The sequence below is a fragment of the Staurois parvus genome, unplaced genomic scaffold (genome assembly GCF_062004578.1).
Source record: "Staurois parvus isolate SC_StPar_1 unplaced genomic scaffold, SC_StPar_1.0 ptg000135l, whole genome shotgun sequence".
Lineage (NCBI taxonomy): Eukaryota > Metazoa > Chordata > Amphibia > Anura > Ranidae > Staurois > Staurois parvus.
The window spans coordinates 4,809,763-4,826,545 of NW_028317931.1; the positions used below are offsets into that span (position 1 = coordinate 4,809,763).

Below are 16,783 nucleotides of genomic sequence, written 5' to 3' on the forward strand. Positions count from 1 at the left end.
ACTGATCACAGTAGACATCATATGCATAAAAGAAAATCAGAAAATTCATGTCAAGTGAACATTGATTTATTCTTGGTTGTTAGAGAAATTAGCATCAATAAAACAGGACAATGAACTTCTTCCAATAAACAATTATGAAAGCATACTCGGCAGTTACTAACTTGCTCAGCAAGCCATTTGCCAACTCATACTGACAGTTATTCTGCTAAACATTAATTTAAAGGGCAGCACAGTGACTAAATGGTTAGCACTTCCGCCTGGCAGTACTCGGGTCGTTGGTTCGAATCCCGACCATGGAACCACCTGCCTGGAGTTTGCATGTACTCACTGTGCCTGCGTGGGTTTCCTCCCACACCCCAAAGACATGCTGGTAGGCTAATTGGCTCCTGTCTAAATTGGCCCTAGTATGTGTATGTATAAATTGAGTTAGGGACCTTAGATTGTACACCCCTTGAGGGTTAGGGACTGATGTGATTGTATAATATATATGTAAAGCGCTGCGTAAATTGACGGCGCTATATAAGTACCTGTAATAAAATACATTTTAAAATGACCACATAATCTCAATGTCAATGCCAAACAACAAAAAGATTGTAGAGATGTTGAAGAAGAAAAAAAAAATAGGATTCTAGTATGGCCACTAAGTTGTTATAGCTGGACAGGTCTGGATCACAAAAAAAAAAAAAAAAAGTGACCATAAAGCTTTGGCTCTGTTATGTAATGTAGTGATTGACAGTAGCAGGAACCAATGGCTTCCACTGCTGTCTCAGCCAATGAGGAGGGAGAGACCCAGGACAACTGAGGCTCTCGTCCACGCCGCTGGATCGCGATGGGGCTCAGGTAAGTATTAGGGGGGCTGCTGCACACAAGTTTCTTTTTTTACCTTTATGCATAGAATACATGAAGGAAAAAAAAATTGAGCCTTTATAACTACTTTACAGCCAAGCAGACAAGTCGGACTTCATGCTTACACATACTGGGTTACTCCATTCTCCAGCAGCACATTCCTTAGTATGAGTAATATGTTTTATATGAAATGTTTCGCATTCTCCAGAACATTTACAGCGCTTTTGTAAACCTACAAAAAACATTTTGATTTTTACAAGAAATGCATCTGTAATTGGACAATGATTTTAGAAAAGCAAAATGTCTGCAGGTAGCTCTGTGTACACCAAAGCCCCTATAGCTGTACTCGCCTCGTTCTCTATCCGTAACTTCAGAAGGTCTACATCTTTATTCAGGTTGTTTACTTGTGTCACCAGATCTTCAGCACTTTGCATGCTGGGAAGGAACTCGTCATATTTCTTATTTATCATGTCACATACTTCACCCTGCAGAAATATCAATGCAAACATTCTTAACCAAGTCAGGAGCAAAACCAAACATTATGCAGACAAAAAAAAAAAACAAAAAAAACAGTATTCCCTACAAAAAGTCTCAATACATGAAGATGCTACAGACAGCCATTTATAGAGACGCGTCTCAAACTGGACTTTTCCAAACTGCCCTGCAGTGAAAAAACAATGGAGTCCCATTCATCATCTACAAAATCCAGGTCTTTATAGGTTTTTCTTCTCAAAAGGATAAATTAATTTTAAAACAAAGTTCACTAATCGTTCTAGCCACCCTTCAGAAGCATGCTTACCTTGATCCAACGCACATGGCTGCGACTCTTTTCTAACATCCAGAGCCATATTTCTGAAATCTTTCAGAACTGAAAATACACTGCCATTTTTAAAAGATATCAAAACGATGTATGTTTTTCTCTCAAATAAGCATTTGTTAAAATGCAGAGTTCCAGATTTCTATGACATATGACATGGCAGCATTATGAAACTAGAAACAGAAAAATATAAAGAAGGTCCTCAGGTAAGTGAGAAAAATGAAGCCTAAATACTACTGAATTGTGAACGCCAGGTAATCTGCTACAGTATATACACAGTTAAAATATAATGGAACGTGTGTTCAAAAAGATTCTGTGCAGCCACCTCTGTGATCCGTACGCCCCGACAAACAGCACAGCCAGGTCCTGAACACCCCCCCCCCCTCTACAACACAGTATGGTCAGAAACAGGGCCAGGCTGCCAACACCAACCACCGGCAGCACAATGACAAGACCATTCCTATTATGCAGTCTCTTCCTGACAGCTCACATACAGTAGGACCCGATTGGCCATTAGGTAGGCCCATGCCTCATCAAATTCAAGCAATGCTGTGCAGGGGATTACAGGAAGCCGATGTCCAGACAAATTCAGTTCTTTACATTGACTCCATTTAAAAACATGTGGTCCTTTAAAACTGAACCCCAGGATCCTGACTCTTTCCTCACTCTACCACCAATGTGTAGGCCAATGAATTGCTGTGGACAGGCCGTTACCAAGTGCTGTGCAGATCTCGCCCACATACAGAGGAAAGGAAGATGTAAGCATGTCACTGTTCTATTTCTGAAGACTACTCAGAGAAGGAAGTGCAACAGAGAACAGTTTCTCCATAGGGAAAAAAAAACTGCAGGGCCTGGGTGCACGAACCAGAACACACTGTAGATGGAGGCAGTGGGATCTGTTTGGGGGTGAATAAATAGTGGACTATGAGACTACAACAGAGATGTTTTTGATGAAGATACGCAGGTACCGTAATAATTGGCTTCTCTTGGCTGGAGTTCATTAGAGATTTCTTGCAAAACTAAAAATGTTATAAAATACAACAGCTGTAAAAAGTTGAATTGCAGACAGATCATATACACTTTCCAAGAAAATACTGAGCTGAAAGTTTAGATTGGTACATGCCATTCCATGAGCACTGAGCCCCAAAAAAAGATTTCTCAGTGTCAACTGGCAAATATAGTAACATGTCAAATACAGCAAACATGCAGCTGTAACAGTAATATTCGGTGTATTTTCAATCTAAGAATGAATGTAGTGTATGTAGTTACTTCAGACATGATTAAAAAAAACAAAAAAGGTCAGTGCCTTGCTCCCTACTAGATCACACTCAATTTCTATAAAACATCTGGTTTTCTCCCTCTGATATAGGTGCTTGCTCTAGATGTTAAATCCTAGGTTTTTTAAAGGCTTTGAGTAACGGCACATTAAATTAAAGGTCATATATAACTTGTTCCCCGTTCTCTCAACAGGCCACAATAAGACATTGCTTTATTGTTGAGGCAGACTTGCAAAATGTCATAATGTACTCACTTTTGCTTGGCACAACTCCAAAAGGAGCCAGAGAAATGCTTCCTCAATTTCTCATCTCCAGAGTACCTCAGCTGCTTTGGCAAAAAACAAGAACATGACTTCCCAGTGTCCCCAGGATAGAGAAACACCTTTGTGTTCTCACATGGTGGGCCAAGTGGTTTCTTCCACTATTGATTAGGAGATCTTACTCCACCATCTGCTGCTCTGCAAGTGACATCTCCACCAAGTCCACCACTGGCTGCTCTCCAACTCCATCATCTACTGCTCTGCAAGTGACTACTCCTCCAAATCCACCATCTGTTGCTCTCCGAGTGACCTCTCTAACGCCACCATCTGCTGATCTCCAAGTGACCTTTCCACCAACTCCACCATTGGCTGCTCTCCAAGTAACTTCTCCAACTCCATCATCTGCTGCTCTGCAAATAACTACTCCTCCAAATCCACCATCTGCTGCTCTCCGAGTGACCTCTCCAACTGCACCATCTGCTGATCTCCAAGTGACATCTCCTCCAACTGCACCATCTGCTTCTCCGCAAGTGACTTCTTCTCCAATTTCACCATCTGCTGCTCTGCAAATGACTTCTCCTTCAACTGCACCATCTGCTGCTCTGCAAGTGACTTCTCCAACTGCACCATCTGCTTCTCCACAAGTGACTTCTTCTCCAACTGCACCATCTGTTGCTCTGCAAGTGACTTCTTCTCCAACTGCACCATCTGCTTCTCCACAAGTGACTTCTTCTCCAACTGCACCATCTGCTTCTCCACAAGTGACTTCTTCTCCAACTGCACCATCTGCTGCTCTGCAAGTGACTTCTTCTCCAACTGCACCATCTGCTGCTCTGCAAGTCACTTCTCCAACTGCACCATCTGCTTCTCCGCAAGTGACTTCTCCTCCAACTGCACCATCTGCTGCTCCGCAAGTGACTTCTCCAACTGCACCATCTGCTTCTCCGCAAGTGACTTCTTCTCCAACTGCACCATCTGCTTCTCCCCAAGTGACTTCTTCTCCAACTGCACCATCTGCTTCTCCCCAAGTGACTTCTTCTCCAACTGCACCATCTGCTTCTCCCCAAGTGACCTCTTCTCCAACTGCACCATCTGCTTCTCCCCAAGTGACCTCTTCTCCAACTGCACCATAAGCTTCTCCCCAAGTGACTTCTTCTCCAACTGCACCATCTGCTTCTCCCCAAGTGACTTCTTCTCCAACTGCACCATCTGCTTCTCCCCAAGTGACTTCTTCTCCAACTGCACCATCTGCTTCTCCGCAAGTGACTTCTCCTCCAACTGCACCATCTGCTGCTCCGCAAGTGACTTCTTCTCCAACTGCACCATCTGCTGCTCTGCAAGTGACTTCTCCAACTGCACCATCTGCTTCTCCGCAAGTGACTTCTTCTCCAACTGCACCATCTGCTTCTCCCCAAGTGACTTCTTCTCCAACTGCACCATCTGCTTCTCCGCAAGTGACTTCTCCTCCAACTGCACCATCTGCTGCTCCGCAAGTGACTTCTTCTCCAACTGCACCATCTGCTTCTCCCCAAGTGACTTCTTCTCCAACTGCACCATCTGCTTCTCCGCAAGTGACTTCTCCTCCAACTGCACCATCTGCTGCTCCGCAAGTGACTTCTCCTCCAACTGCACCATCTGCTGCTCCGCAAGTGACTTCTTCTCCAACTGCACCATCTGCTGCTCTGCAAGTCACTTCTCCAACTGCACCATCTGCTTCTCCGCAAGTGACTTCTTCTCTAACTGCACCATCTGCTGCTCCGCAAGTGACTTCTCCAACTGCACGATCTGCTTCTCCGCAAGTGACTTCTCCTCCAACTGCACCATCTGTTGCTCTGCAAGTGACTTCTCCTCCAACTGCACCATCTGCTGCTCTGTAAGTGACTTCTCCAACTGCACCATCTGCTTCTCCCCAAGTGACTTCTCCAACTGCACCATCTGCTTCTCCCCAAGTGACTTCTTCTCCAACTGCACCATCTGCTTCTCCGCAAGTGACTTCTCATCCAACTGCACCATCTGCTTCTCCGCAAGTGAGTTCTCATCCAACTGCACCATCTGCTGCTCTTTAAGTGACTTCTCATCCAACTGCACCATCTGCTGCTCTGCAAGTGACTTCTCATCCAACTGCACCATCTGCTGCTCTGCAAGTGACTTCTCATCCAACTGCACCATCTGCTGCTCTGCAAGTGACTTCTCATCCAACTGCAGCATCTGCTTCTCCCCAAGTGACTTCTTCTCCAACTGCACCATCTAATGCTCTGCAAGTGACTTCTCCAACTGCACCATCTGCTTCTCCGCAAGTGACTTCTCCTCCAACTGCACCATCTGTTGCTCTGCAAGTGACTTCTCCAACTGCACAATCTGCTGCTCTGCAAGTGCCTTCTGCTCCAACTCCACCTTCTGCTGCTATGCAAGTGACTTCTCCTCCAACTCCACCATCTGCTGCTCTGCAAGTGACTTCTCCTCCAACTCCACCATCTGCTGATCTCCAAGTAACTTCTCCTCCAACTCCCCCATCTGCTGCTCTCCAAGTGACTTCTCCACCGTCTGCTGCTGTCCATGTGACTTCTTCTCCAATGCCACCATCTTCTGGTCTAAGTGACTTCCTCAACTCAACACACACACTCTTACATGACTGGGAAATAATTTCACCCAGAGATAAGAACAATACCATGGTGGTTAACAGGAATCAGGTCTCAAAGTTATCTTAAATGCTCACTGCCTAATATATAATGAGACAGTTGGTGTCAGGGTCTGATTCGCAGGCGATCATTGAGAGGATTCATGTGTGTCAGTCACCGAATCACTTCTGCTCACTACAAGTGCCCCCGTTAAAATATTTGGAAGAGATTAGCAAGCAGTTATCGTGCGTTTAGAAAGTGACCATAATATTTGCTACTTTCTGAGCAGTTCGGCAGCATTTGGGATGCTTTTCATCAAACAACATGAAAATGCTAACAACCACCTGTGAGCAGCTAGTATAAATCGCAGAGCATACTGTCCGGTTTCAGACAGGAGAGCTTTACATACCGTGTGTTTACTGGCAGGTTCTAATAATGCTAAATCCACTGTACTTAGTCTCTATGTAAAATGTCACGTGTCTGCCTATGACTGAACATAGCCACATTTAGTAACACGGCATTAGCTGCACAGCAACAAATGCCAGCTCCAGGATCTCATGTCATAACAATACTTCACAAGAACATACCAACCCTGCACTGTCCTAATATGCAATATAGAGGGCTGTTCTATGCAATTCCAGAAGGATTGAAGTGTCAGAGGAAATATCAGGTAAAGATCAAAGGATAGTTCCACTTAGGAGTGAACTCAGATCAAAGAATGTGCAAAAACAATGAGAACCAGCAAACCCAAGAAGAATGGTCATTCACCAAATTCCTCTACATTCCAGTCAGTATAATGTTGCGCGGATCCAAACGGAATGTCCAAATTAAACTACTTTTTTTATTTATGTACGGAGGGGAGGAGGGAGGATTTGGTGTCCCCATTGGTGATTGGTGTCCCCATTGGTGATATTTACTCTCACTTCCTGTCCAGCTGACAAGTGTCACACAGAACAGAAAATGATTGAATTATTGGAACAATGGCCCAGACAATGATAGTAAACAACTAAAGCTGAAACTGTTTTCTAATTTATATTGTAAACTGCAATGATCTTACTCATACCATCCTCCATCCAACACAATGACAGGTAGAGATCCATTGTTTCCAACAGGTCCAGTTTACACCAATGCTGCATTTAGGGCTCATTCAGGGCCAGTTTACACCATGCATGCATCCGTATGATCCACATGCAGTCCTGTGTGGTGCGATTGCAGCCCAATCATTTGGAAAGGACTGAAATCACACTGCACCAAAAGTATTGCATGCACTACTTTTTAAAACGCATGGTACGAGATACCATGTGATCCGGTGCAGGAAAACACACTGTTTGCAACATGCTGGTGACATACCTTCCTTGATGCATTTCCTGCTCATGCAGGTTTTTTCTGTAGAAGTAGAATGGTTGTTAAACAAAACCCTACCAAAAACACCAAAATGTAGGTACATACCTCCCATGGAAGTCTATGGAGCCAAAAGCACACCGTCCTGTAAGAAAGTCCCGGAACCATTTCAGGTAATGTACTGCAGGAAACTGCACAGATGTGTATGGGGCCCATAGGAAATCATGTTAAAAGAGTATGGTCAACGCTTTTTTTTGTCCATCCTGCTCTTCTGGGCCACAGGATTGCACTTAGTTCTGCACTCCTGTGACCTAGAAACAGCCGAATGAAGGGTAAGGACTGCTGTCGGCTGACATCCGAGTCGAACTAGGCTCTGGAAGAATCTAAACAATGCTGTCGGGATCCACCCAGATGCCTCAGCAGCAATTGGCTCAGCCTCTCTGTGCACCGCCCCCTCCACAGCTGACACTCCAATGAGAGCTGGAGAGGCAGAGCAGAGAGTAGTGACTTACAGTTACCGCTCCCGGCTCAGTGAAGACAGAGAACTGAGCCATCAGTAGCCGTCTTTTGGCAAGTGGTTAAAGCGGAGTTCCGCTCGACCTATCAAAAAATAAAAGCCAGCAGCTACAAAAACTGTAGCTGCTGACTTTTAAAAAACAGCCACTTACAGTTAGGTCCATATATATTTGGACACAATTTTAGTTTTTTTCAAGTATTTACCAAACATATTCAAGCTATACTGTAGTTATATAATGGATATGGTCAGGTTTAATTTGAGGGTATGTACATCCAAATTGGGGGAAGGGTTTAGGAATTACAGCTCTTAACAGTAGCCATCCCCCCTTTTTATGGGACCAAAAGTAATTGGACAGTTGAATCAAAAGCTGTTTCATTATCCAGGTGTGGGCTACTCCTTCATTATTTCTTCATCAATTAAGCAGGAAAAGGTCTGGAGTTGATTCTAAGTGTGGTATTTGCATTAGGAATCTATTGCTGTGAACCTACATCATGCGTTCAAAGGCGCTGTCCATGCAAGTGAAACAGGCCATTGTAAGGCTTCAAAAATTAAACAAATCCATCAGAGAGATAGCAGGAACATTAGGAGTGGCCAAATCATCAGTTTGATACATTCTGAGGAAAGAAGAATGCACTGGTGAACTCAGCAACATAAAAAAGCATGGACGTCCATGGAAGACAACAGTGGTGGATGATCGCAGGATCCTCTCTATGGTACAGAAAACTCATTCACAACATTCAGACAAGTGAAGGACGCTCTCCAGGAGGTGGGCGTATCATTGTCAAAGTCTACAATCAGGAGAAGACTTCACGAGAGCAAATACAGAGGGTTCACCACAAGGTGCAAACCATTCATAAACTTGAAGAATAGAAAAGCCAGATTAGACTTTGCCAAAAAAAAAAGACTTTGCTAAAAAAGCCAGACCAGTTCTGGAAAAGCATTATTTGGACAGATAAAACTAAGATGAATCTGTACCTGAATGATGGGAAGAGAAAAGTGTGGAGAAGGCTTGGAACAGCTCATGATCCAAAGCACACAGCGTCATCTGTAAAACATGGTAGAGGCAGTGTGGTGGCATGGGCATGCATGGCTTCCAGTGGCACTGGGTTATTGGTGTTTATTGATGATGTGACAGAAGACAGAAGCAGCCGGATGAATTCTGCAGTGTTTACAGATATACTGTCAGCCCAGAGTCAGCCAAATGCAGCAAAGATGATTGGACGGCGCTTCACAGTACAGATAGACAATGATCCAAAACACACTGCAAAAGCAACCGAGGAGCTTTTGAAGGAAAAGAAGCAGAATATTCTGCAATGGCCGAGTCAATCACCTGATCTCAACCCAATTGAGCATGCATTTCACTTGCTGAAGGGAAAACTAAAAGGCAAAAAGACCCACAAAGAACAACTGAAGACAGCTGCAGGTAGAGCATTGTAAAGCATCAGAAAGGAGGAAACCCAGTCTTTGGTAATGTCCATGGGTTCCAGACTTCAGGCAGTCATTGCCAGTAAAGGATTCTCAACAAAATATTACAAATGAACATTTTATTTATGATTATATTCATTTGTCCAATTACTTTTGGTCCCTTGAAAAAGGGGGGATGGCTACTCTTAAGAGCTGTAATTCCTAAACCATTCCTCCAATTAGGATGTACATACCTTCAAATTAAACCTGAGAGTGCACTTTCAGCCCATATCCATTATATGACTATAACTTGAATATGTTTTGGTAAATACCTGAAAAAATCTAAAATTGTGCCCTTGTCCAAATATATATGGACCTAACTGTACCTGTCCCTCAGTCCCGTGGTGTGTCCCCCGCAGCTCGTTTCACCAGCCGTTCTGTATTCCAGGAGGCCGGCATCTTCAGTGTGGGCACCCGGCTGTGATATCTTGCGGCTACACAGCCGGGTACCCACAGCGCATGCGCGAGTAGCGCTGCGCTTCGTGAATGGTTCTGTAATCTTCTGGGACCTGTCACGTGTACCAAAAGACTACAGGGAGGGAGGACACCTTCCGCTTCCGATCGCCTAGGCAATCAGACCGGACGTGGGAGCGGGTATCTATCAAAGGTGTCAATCCTTAATGGGGAGCAGTCCTTAAAGTGGAACTTCTCCTTTTGGGTGGAACTTACCGTATTTTTTGCTCCATAAAACGCACCTGACCATAAGACGCGCCTAGGTTTTAGAGGAGGAAAACAATAAAAAAAATATTCTGAACCAATGGACTGCAGACACAGCGCAGGGGATGACCAGAGACTGCGGACACAGCGCAGACCGTGCAGGGGATGACCAGGGACTGCAGACCGTGCAGGGGATGACCAGGAACTGCAGACCGTGCAGGGGATGACCAGGAACTGCAGACCGTGCAGGGGATGACCAGGGACTGCAGACCGTGCAGGGGATGACCAGGGACTGCAGACCGTGCAGGGGATGACCAGGGACTGCAGACCGTGCAGGGGATGACCAGGGACTGCAGACCGTGCAGGGGATGACCAGGGACTGCAGACCGTGCAGGGGATGACCAGGGACTGCAGACCGTGCAGGGGATGACCAGGGACTGCAGACCGTGCAGGGGATGACCAGGGACTGCAGACCGTGCAGGGGATGACCAGGGACTGCAGACCGTGCAGGGGATGACCAGGGACTGCAGACCGTGCAGGGGATGACCAGGGACTGCGGACCTTTGGGGAGGGAGGGGGAACGGGTACCTGAATTTGACAGGTACCCGCTCCCACTTCCGCGGAGTTGTCCTTCCTTCTTCCTCCCGCGGCGGCTTCTGTGACAGCCGGGTGCCCACTGCGCATGAGCGAGAAGCGCTGAGCTTTGTGAATGGCCCGGAGCCTTCTGGGACCTGTCATGTGTCCCAGAAGACACTGGACCATTCACAAAGCGCAGCACTTCTCGTGCATGCGCAGTGGGCACCCGGCGGTCACAGAAGCCGCCGCGGGAAGACTGCAGCACTGGAGCGAGGAACAGGTAAGGTCCTGCAGGAGAGAAGAGCTGAGCAGCCGGCCTGATATTCTGACTTGGTGGCGGCAGAAATACCGGACCGGCCGCTTTACATTCGCTCCATAAGACGCACTGACATTTTCCCCCTTTTTTGGGGGGAAAAAAGTGCGTCCTATGGAGTGAAAAATACGATAGCTTTAAAGAGTATGTTACCTCAACATTTCATCGAGTAGAGATCGCGGAGCGAGTAGAGAGCGCGGTGCAATGTGTGTAGAGAGCATGGAGAATAGAGAGCACAGAGTAGAGAGCGCGGTGCACTGTGTGTAGAAAGCATGGAGAATGGAGAATAGAGAGCGCGGAGTGTAAATAGAGAGCATGGAGTGTAAATAGAGAGCGCGGAGCGTAAATAGAGAGCGAGAGCGTAGAGAGAACGGAGCGAGTAGAGAGCGCAGAGTGTAAATAGAGAGCGAGAGCGCGGAGCGTAGAGAGAACGGAGTGAGTAGAGAGCGCAGAGTGTAAATAGAGAGCGCAGAGTGTAAATAGAGAGCGAGATTGCGGAGTGTAAAGAGAGAGCGTGGAGTGTAAATAGAGAGCGCGGAGCGTAAATAGAGAGCGCGGAGCGTAAATAGAGAGCGCGGAGCGTAGAGAGAACGGAGTGTAAATAGAGAGCGCAGAGTGTAAATAAAGAGCGAGATTGCGGAGCGTAAAGAGAGAGCGTGGAGCGTAAAGAGAGCGCGGAGCGTAAAGAGAGAGCGCGGCGCATAAATAGAGTGCGGAGCGTAAATAGAGAGCGCTGAGCGAGTAGAGAGCATGGAGTGTAAATAGAGAGTGCGGAGCGCTGAGTGTAGAGGGTGTGGAGTGTAAATAGAGAGCGCGGAGCGAGTAGAGAGCGGAGTGTAAATAGAGAGCGCGGAGCGTAAATAGAAAGCGCGGAGCATAAATAGAGACGGCGGAGCGAGTAGAGAGCGCGGAGTGTAAATAGAGAGAGCGGAGCGAGTAGAGAGCGCGGAGTGTAAATAGAGAGAGCGGAGCGAGTAGAGAGAGCGGAGTGTAAATAGAGAGCGCGGAGTGTAAATAGAGAGCGAGAGCACGAAGCGTAGAGAGTGCGGAGCGAGTAGAGAGCGCGGAGTATAAATAGCGCAAAATGCAAATAGAGAGCGAGAGCGCGGAGCATAAATAGAGTGCGAAGCGAATAGAGAGCGCAGAGCATAAATAGAGCGCGGGCAGTGCAAATAGAGCGCAAAGCGTAAATAGAGAGCGTGCAGTGTAAATCGAGTGCGGAGTGTAAATAGAGAGCGTGCAGTGTAAATCGAGCGCGGAGTGTAAATAGAGAACACGGGGTATAAATAGAGAGCGCGGAGCGAGTAGAGAGCGCGGAGTGTAAACAGAGAGCAAGAGCGCAGAGTGAGTAGAGAGCACAGTGTAAATAGAGAGCGCGGAGCGTAAACAGAGAGCGTGGAGCGTAAACAGAGAGCGTGGAGCGACTACAGAGCGCGGAGTGTAAATAGAGAGCGTGGAGCGACTACAGAGCGCGGAGGCTAAATAGAGAGCGTGGAGCGACTACAGAGCGCGGAGGCTAAATAGAGAGCGTGGAGCGACTACAGAGCGCGGAGTGTAAATAGAGAGCGCGGAGCGTAAATAGAGAGCGCGGAGGCTAAATAGAGAGCGTGGAGCGACTACAGAGCGCGGAGTGTAAATAGAGAGCGCGGAGCGTAAATAGAGAGCGCGGAGCGTAAATAGAGAGCGCGGAGCGTAAATAGAGAGCGTGCAGTGTAAATCGAACGCGGAGTGTAAATAGAGAGCGCGCAGTGTAAATCGAGCGCGGAGCGTAAATAGAGCGCGGGCAGTGTAAATAGAGCGCGAAGCGTAAATAGAGAGCGTGCAGTGTAAATCGAGTGCGGAGTGTAAATAGAGAGTGTGCAGTGCAAATCGAGCGCGGAGTGTAAATAGAGAACACGGGGTATAAATAGAGAGTGTGGAGTGAGTAGAGAGCGCGGAGTGTAAACAGAGAGCAAGAGCGCAGAGTGAGTAGAGAGCACAGAATGAGTAGAGAGCACAGTGTAAACAGAGAGCGCGGAGCGTAAACAGAGAGCGCGGAGCGTAAACAGAGAGCGCGGAGCGTAAACAGAGAGCGCGGAGCGTAAACAGAGAGCGCGGAGCGTAAACAGAGAGCGCGGAGCGTAAACAGAGCGCGAAGTGTAAATAGAGAGCGTGGAGCGACTACAGAGCGTGGAGGGTAAATAGAGAGCGTGGAGCGACTACAGAGCGCGGAGTGTAAACAGAGAGCGCGGAGCATAAATAGAGAGCGCGGAGCGTAAATAGAGAGCGCGGAGCGTAAATAGAGAGCGCGAAGTGTAAATAGAGAGCGTGCAGTGTAAATCGAGCGCGGAATGTAAATAGAGAGCGTGCAGTGTAAATAGAGAACACGGGGTATAATTAGAGAGCGCGGAGCGAGTAGAGAGCGCAAAGTGTAAACAGAGAGCAAGAGCGCAGAGTGAGTAGAGAGCACAGTGTAAATAGAGAGCGCAGAACGTAAACAGAGAGCGTGGAGCGTAAACAGAGAGCGTGGAGCGTAAACAGAGAGCGCCGAGTGAGTAGAGAGCGCGAAGTGTAAACAGAGAGTGCGGAGTGTAAATAGAGAGCGCGGAGTGAGTTGACAGCGCAGAGTGTAAATAGAGAGCGCGGAGTGAGTAGAGAGCACCGAGTGAGTAGAGAGCGCGAAGTGTAAACAGAGAGCGCGGAGTGTAAACAGAGAGCGCGGAGTGTAAACAGAGAGCGCGGAGTGTAAACAGAGAGCGCGGAGTGTAAACAGAGAGCGCGGAGTGTAAACAGAGAGCGCGGAGTGTAAACAGAGAGCGCGGAGTGTAAACAGAGAGCGCGGAGTGTAAACAGAGAGCGCGGAGTGTAAACAGAGAGCGCGGAGTGAGTTGACAGCGCGGAGTGTAAACAGAGAGCGCGGAGTGTAAACAGAGAGCGCGGAGTGTAAACAGAGAGCGCGGAGTGTAAACAGAGAGCGCGGAGTGTAAACAGAGAGCGCGGAGTGTAAACAGAGAGCGCGGAGTGAGTTGACAGCGCAGAGTGTAAATAGAGAGCATGGAGTGAGTAGAGAACGTGGAGTGTAAATAGAGAGCGTGGAGTGTAGGGGGCGTGGACACAGGTAGGTACACCGCACACCCCCCTCTCACACTCCGCCCTGTCTATCCCTGTACAGTGTATGTGATCCAGTGACAGGTCCTCTTCATTCTCAGACATACCTTCACCTCCTCCACCTTCCGGGACAGCCGATTGATCTTGGTTCCCAGGTCCTCCTTCTCCAGGCGCCCAGAACTGGCCAGCACCTCGGTCACAAACGACGCCATCCCACCCTCCCGCCACTAATCCCCCCCCCACTCCGTGCCCGGCGCTGACGGGGCCGCTTTCAAACTGGAAGAGTCAGCCTTAAGCGCGCGGCATGCCGGGATTGTAGTCCTGACTCCCGGGCTCCGCGCACACCTTCCACCAAACAGCTCAACCACGGAACTACAATTCCCGGCATGCACTGCGCACGTCCAGTGACAGCTACGGACAAGATTAGGATTCGGAAAGGATGCTGGGAGACGGAGGCGGCTGCTTGGCTGCGATAGGGCGGAGCGAGAAGGACAACTACAGGTGTGATAGGTGCAGGGTAGTGGGGGCGGAGTTTGATGGGCAGCCTGTCCTATGTACTTCCGCTCTTCTGTCCTCGCTGAGGGAATGTTTACATTACTGACCCATAGAGGAGAGGGAGGGATGGAGTCGTCCTGCAGTCTGAGAGAGAACATGTCACCCACTGACCTCTAGAGGAAGGAGGAATTATTACCCTCTGTTCCCTTATTGGGGAGAATTCACATCAAAGATCAAATAGAACTGAAAGTAGAACTATAGAAACACGTTTTTGTTTCATTTTAGATTTGGATTTCGCCATTTGTTTCCCATTGGAGAGATTTCCCTTCATTTCCTGTCCCATAGACAAACAGGAATTAAGAGGAAATCCCTGCAAATCAAGGGGATTTCTCTGGGTTTTCCCAGGTCATCGGCACAAGTGTCCCCTTCGGAAGATTTCCCCTCTGTTACTTTTCTGGGGACAACCCAAAATATGGGGATTTTCTTTTACTTTCAATAATAATAGTAAACAGGACAAACAGAGAGGGGAATCTCCCTAACGGGGACACAGACAGCAATAAAACCTGACGGGGCCTAATCCATCTCCACTCCATACAAAACTAAAAACAAAACGTAGACACAAAGGCCGAAGCTTTTTTCACTCGGGGTGTAGTGAGGGAGGGTTCTATCCAGATTTTTTTTTTCAGTTATACTTTAAATCTCAACTGAACCTTCGATGCAATCCGTAAGGACATCACCAATGCTCAACCTACCTGTCAGGGCAGGGCTGTGGAACGGACAGGTAGGCCTAGTGGCAGGGTAACGCACTGGCTGACGACAACCACCACCAACAGACTGAAGTCCCTCAGGGCGCGGAGTCTAAGTCCCAGGCTGCCCTTCACCAGGGCCCCTGATGGTGGGGATGGACTTGACGCAACCAGGGACCAGGTCGCGGCCCCCGAGACACCCCAGCTGCGGTAATGGCCGCCGCCAATGGCGTGTAGTTGGTGAGAATGACAATAGCGTAGTCAGACAAGCCGGGTCAATAACAACGGGACAAAACAGTACAGAACAGTAGACAGAGAATCACAGGTCACGGGCCGGGTTCAGCAACGGAAGGTCAGATCAAAGGGAAACGCAGAGAATGGTCTTAGTCACAAGCCGAGTCAGAATACCAGAAGAGTCACGAGCGTATACACAGAGCTGTAGCAAGACAAAGACACAAGACACAAGTGCAAAGAGCATGTGCAGATCCCAGGCTTATATGTACTCAGCCACACCCCTCTGGGGGATGGACCTCAGAGACCTGAAGGCATAAAAGATTCCCATCATGCTCAGCAGAAATCCAAGATGGATGCTAGCACATGGAGTAACATAACCTCTGGGAAAAGGTAGGACCTTGACAGTACCTCCCCACCTATCCTCCCTCCCACCATAACCCCACCGACTCTTCCCTCCTCTGACCTCGCAACCGCCCTACCCCCCACCACACCTATCATCCCGCACACTATAACCTCCCCAACACTCTGCTCCTTCAGCCTTGATACCACTGAGGAGGTCACTAAGGTCTTCTCAGAAGCCCGCCTCACCACTTGTCCCCTTGACCCTGTCCCCACACAACTCCTCCGGGCACCCTCCTCCTCCATCCTACGCTCCCTCAGCCACATCTTCAATCTCTCCCTCTCTACTGCCGCATTCCCCTCCCCCTAAAGAATGCGCACATCACCCCCATACTCAAAAAACCCTCCCTGGACCCCACCGACCTGAACAACCTTAGACCCATCTCCCTGCTGCCATTTACTTCCAAGCTCCTTGAGCGCTTAGTCTACAATCGCCTAAGCGCCCACCTCACTGACAACCTCCTCGATCTACTACAGTCCGGCTTCCGTCCCCTACACTCCACCGAAACCGCCCTACTCAATCACTAATGACCTGCTAACCGCCAAAGCTAATGGCCACTATTCAGTCCTCTTACTCCTCGATCTCTCCACGGCCTTCAACACAGTCGACCACCCCCTCCTCCTTAACAAAGTACACTCCCTGTTGGGGTCCCCCAAGGCTCTGTCCTCGGGCCCCTTCTCTTTTCCATCTACACCTCCACCCTCAGCAAACTGATACACTCCCACGGCTTCAACTATCACCTCTATGCCGATGACCCGCAAATTTACCTCTCCACCCCTCGCCTCACCCCTTCAGTCTCTGCCCGTATCACCCACCTACTGAACAACATATCAGACTGGATGTCGCTCCATTTCCTCAAATTGAACCTTTCCAAAACCTGATTTTCCCTCCAGCCCATGTCCCCCCCTCCCCCCACCCTCTCCATCATGACCAACAACACCACCGTCAGTCCCACCCTACAAGCCAAAGTCCTATGTGTCATGCAGGCTCCACCTCCGCAACATCTCCAAAATACGTTCGTTCCTAACCCCAGACACTAATAAACAACTCGTTCACTCCCTTATTATCTCACGACTGGACTACTGCAACTCCCTTCTCACCGGCTTACATCATCGCAGACTATCCCCGCTTCAGT

General features: G+C 48.2%; 1 protein-coding gene and 1 pseudogene across 1 annotated transcript in view; both read right to left on the reverse strand.

The window, feature by feature from the left end:
• Positions 1–14,031, reverse strand: part of ZW10 (zw10 kinetochore protein) — a 69,421-nt gene extending 55,390 nt beyond the window's left edge. The window contains exons 1-2 of the mRNA XM_089673081.1: positions 13,881–14,031; positions 1,197–1,331 (exon numbers count right to left, since the gene is read on the reverse strand). Of these exons, the coding sequence (XP_089529207.1) occupies positions 1,197–1,331; positions 13,881–13,985 (240 nt within the window). The 5' untranslated portion in view covers positions 13,986–14,031. The remainder of the gene's footprint in view (positions 1–1,196; positions 1,332–13,880) is intronic.
• LOC149465995 (uncharacterized) lies at positions 3,914–5,447 on the reverse strand (annotated as a pseudogene).
• Positions 14,032–16,783: the final 2,752 nt, after the last annotated feature.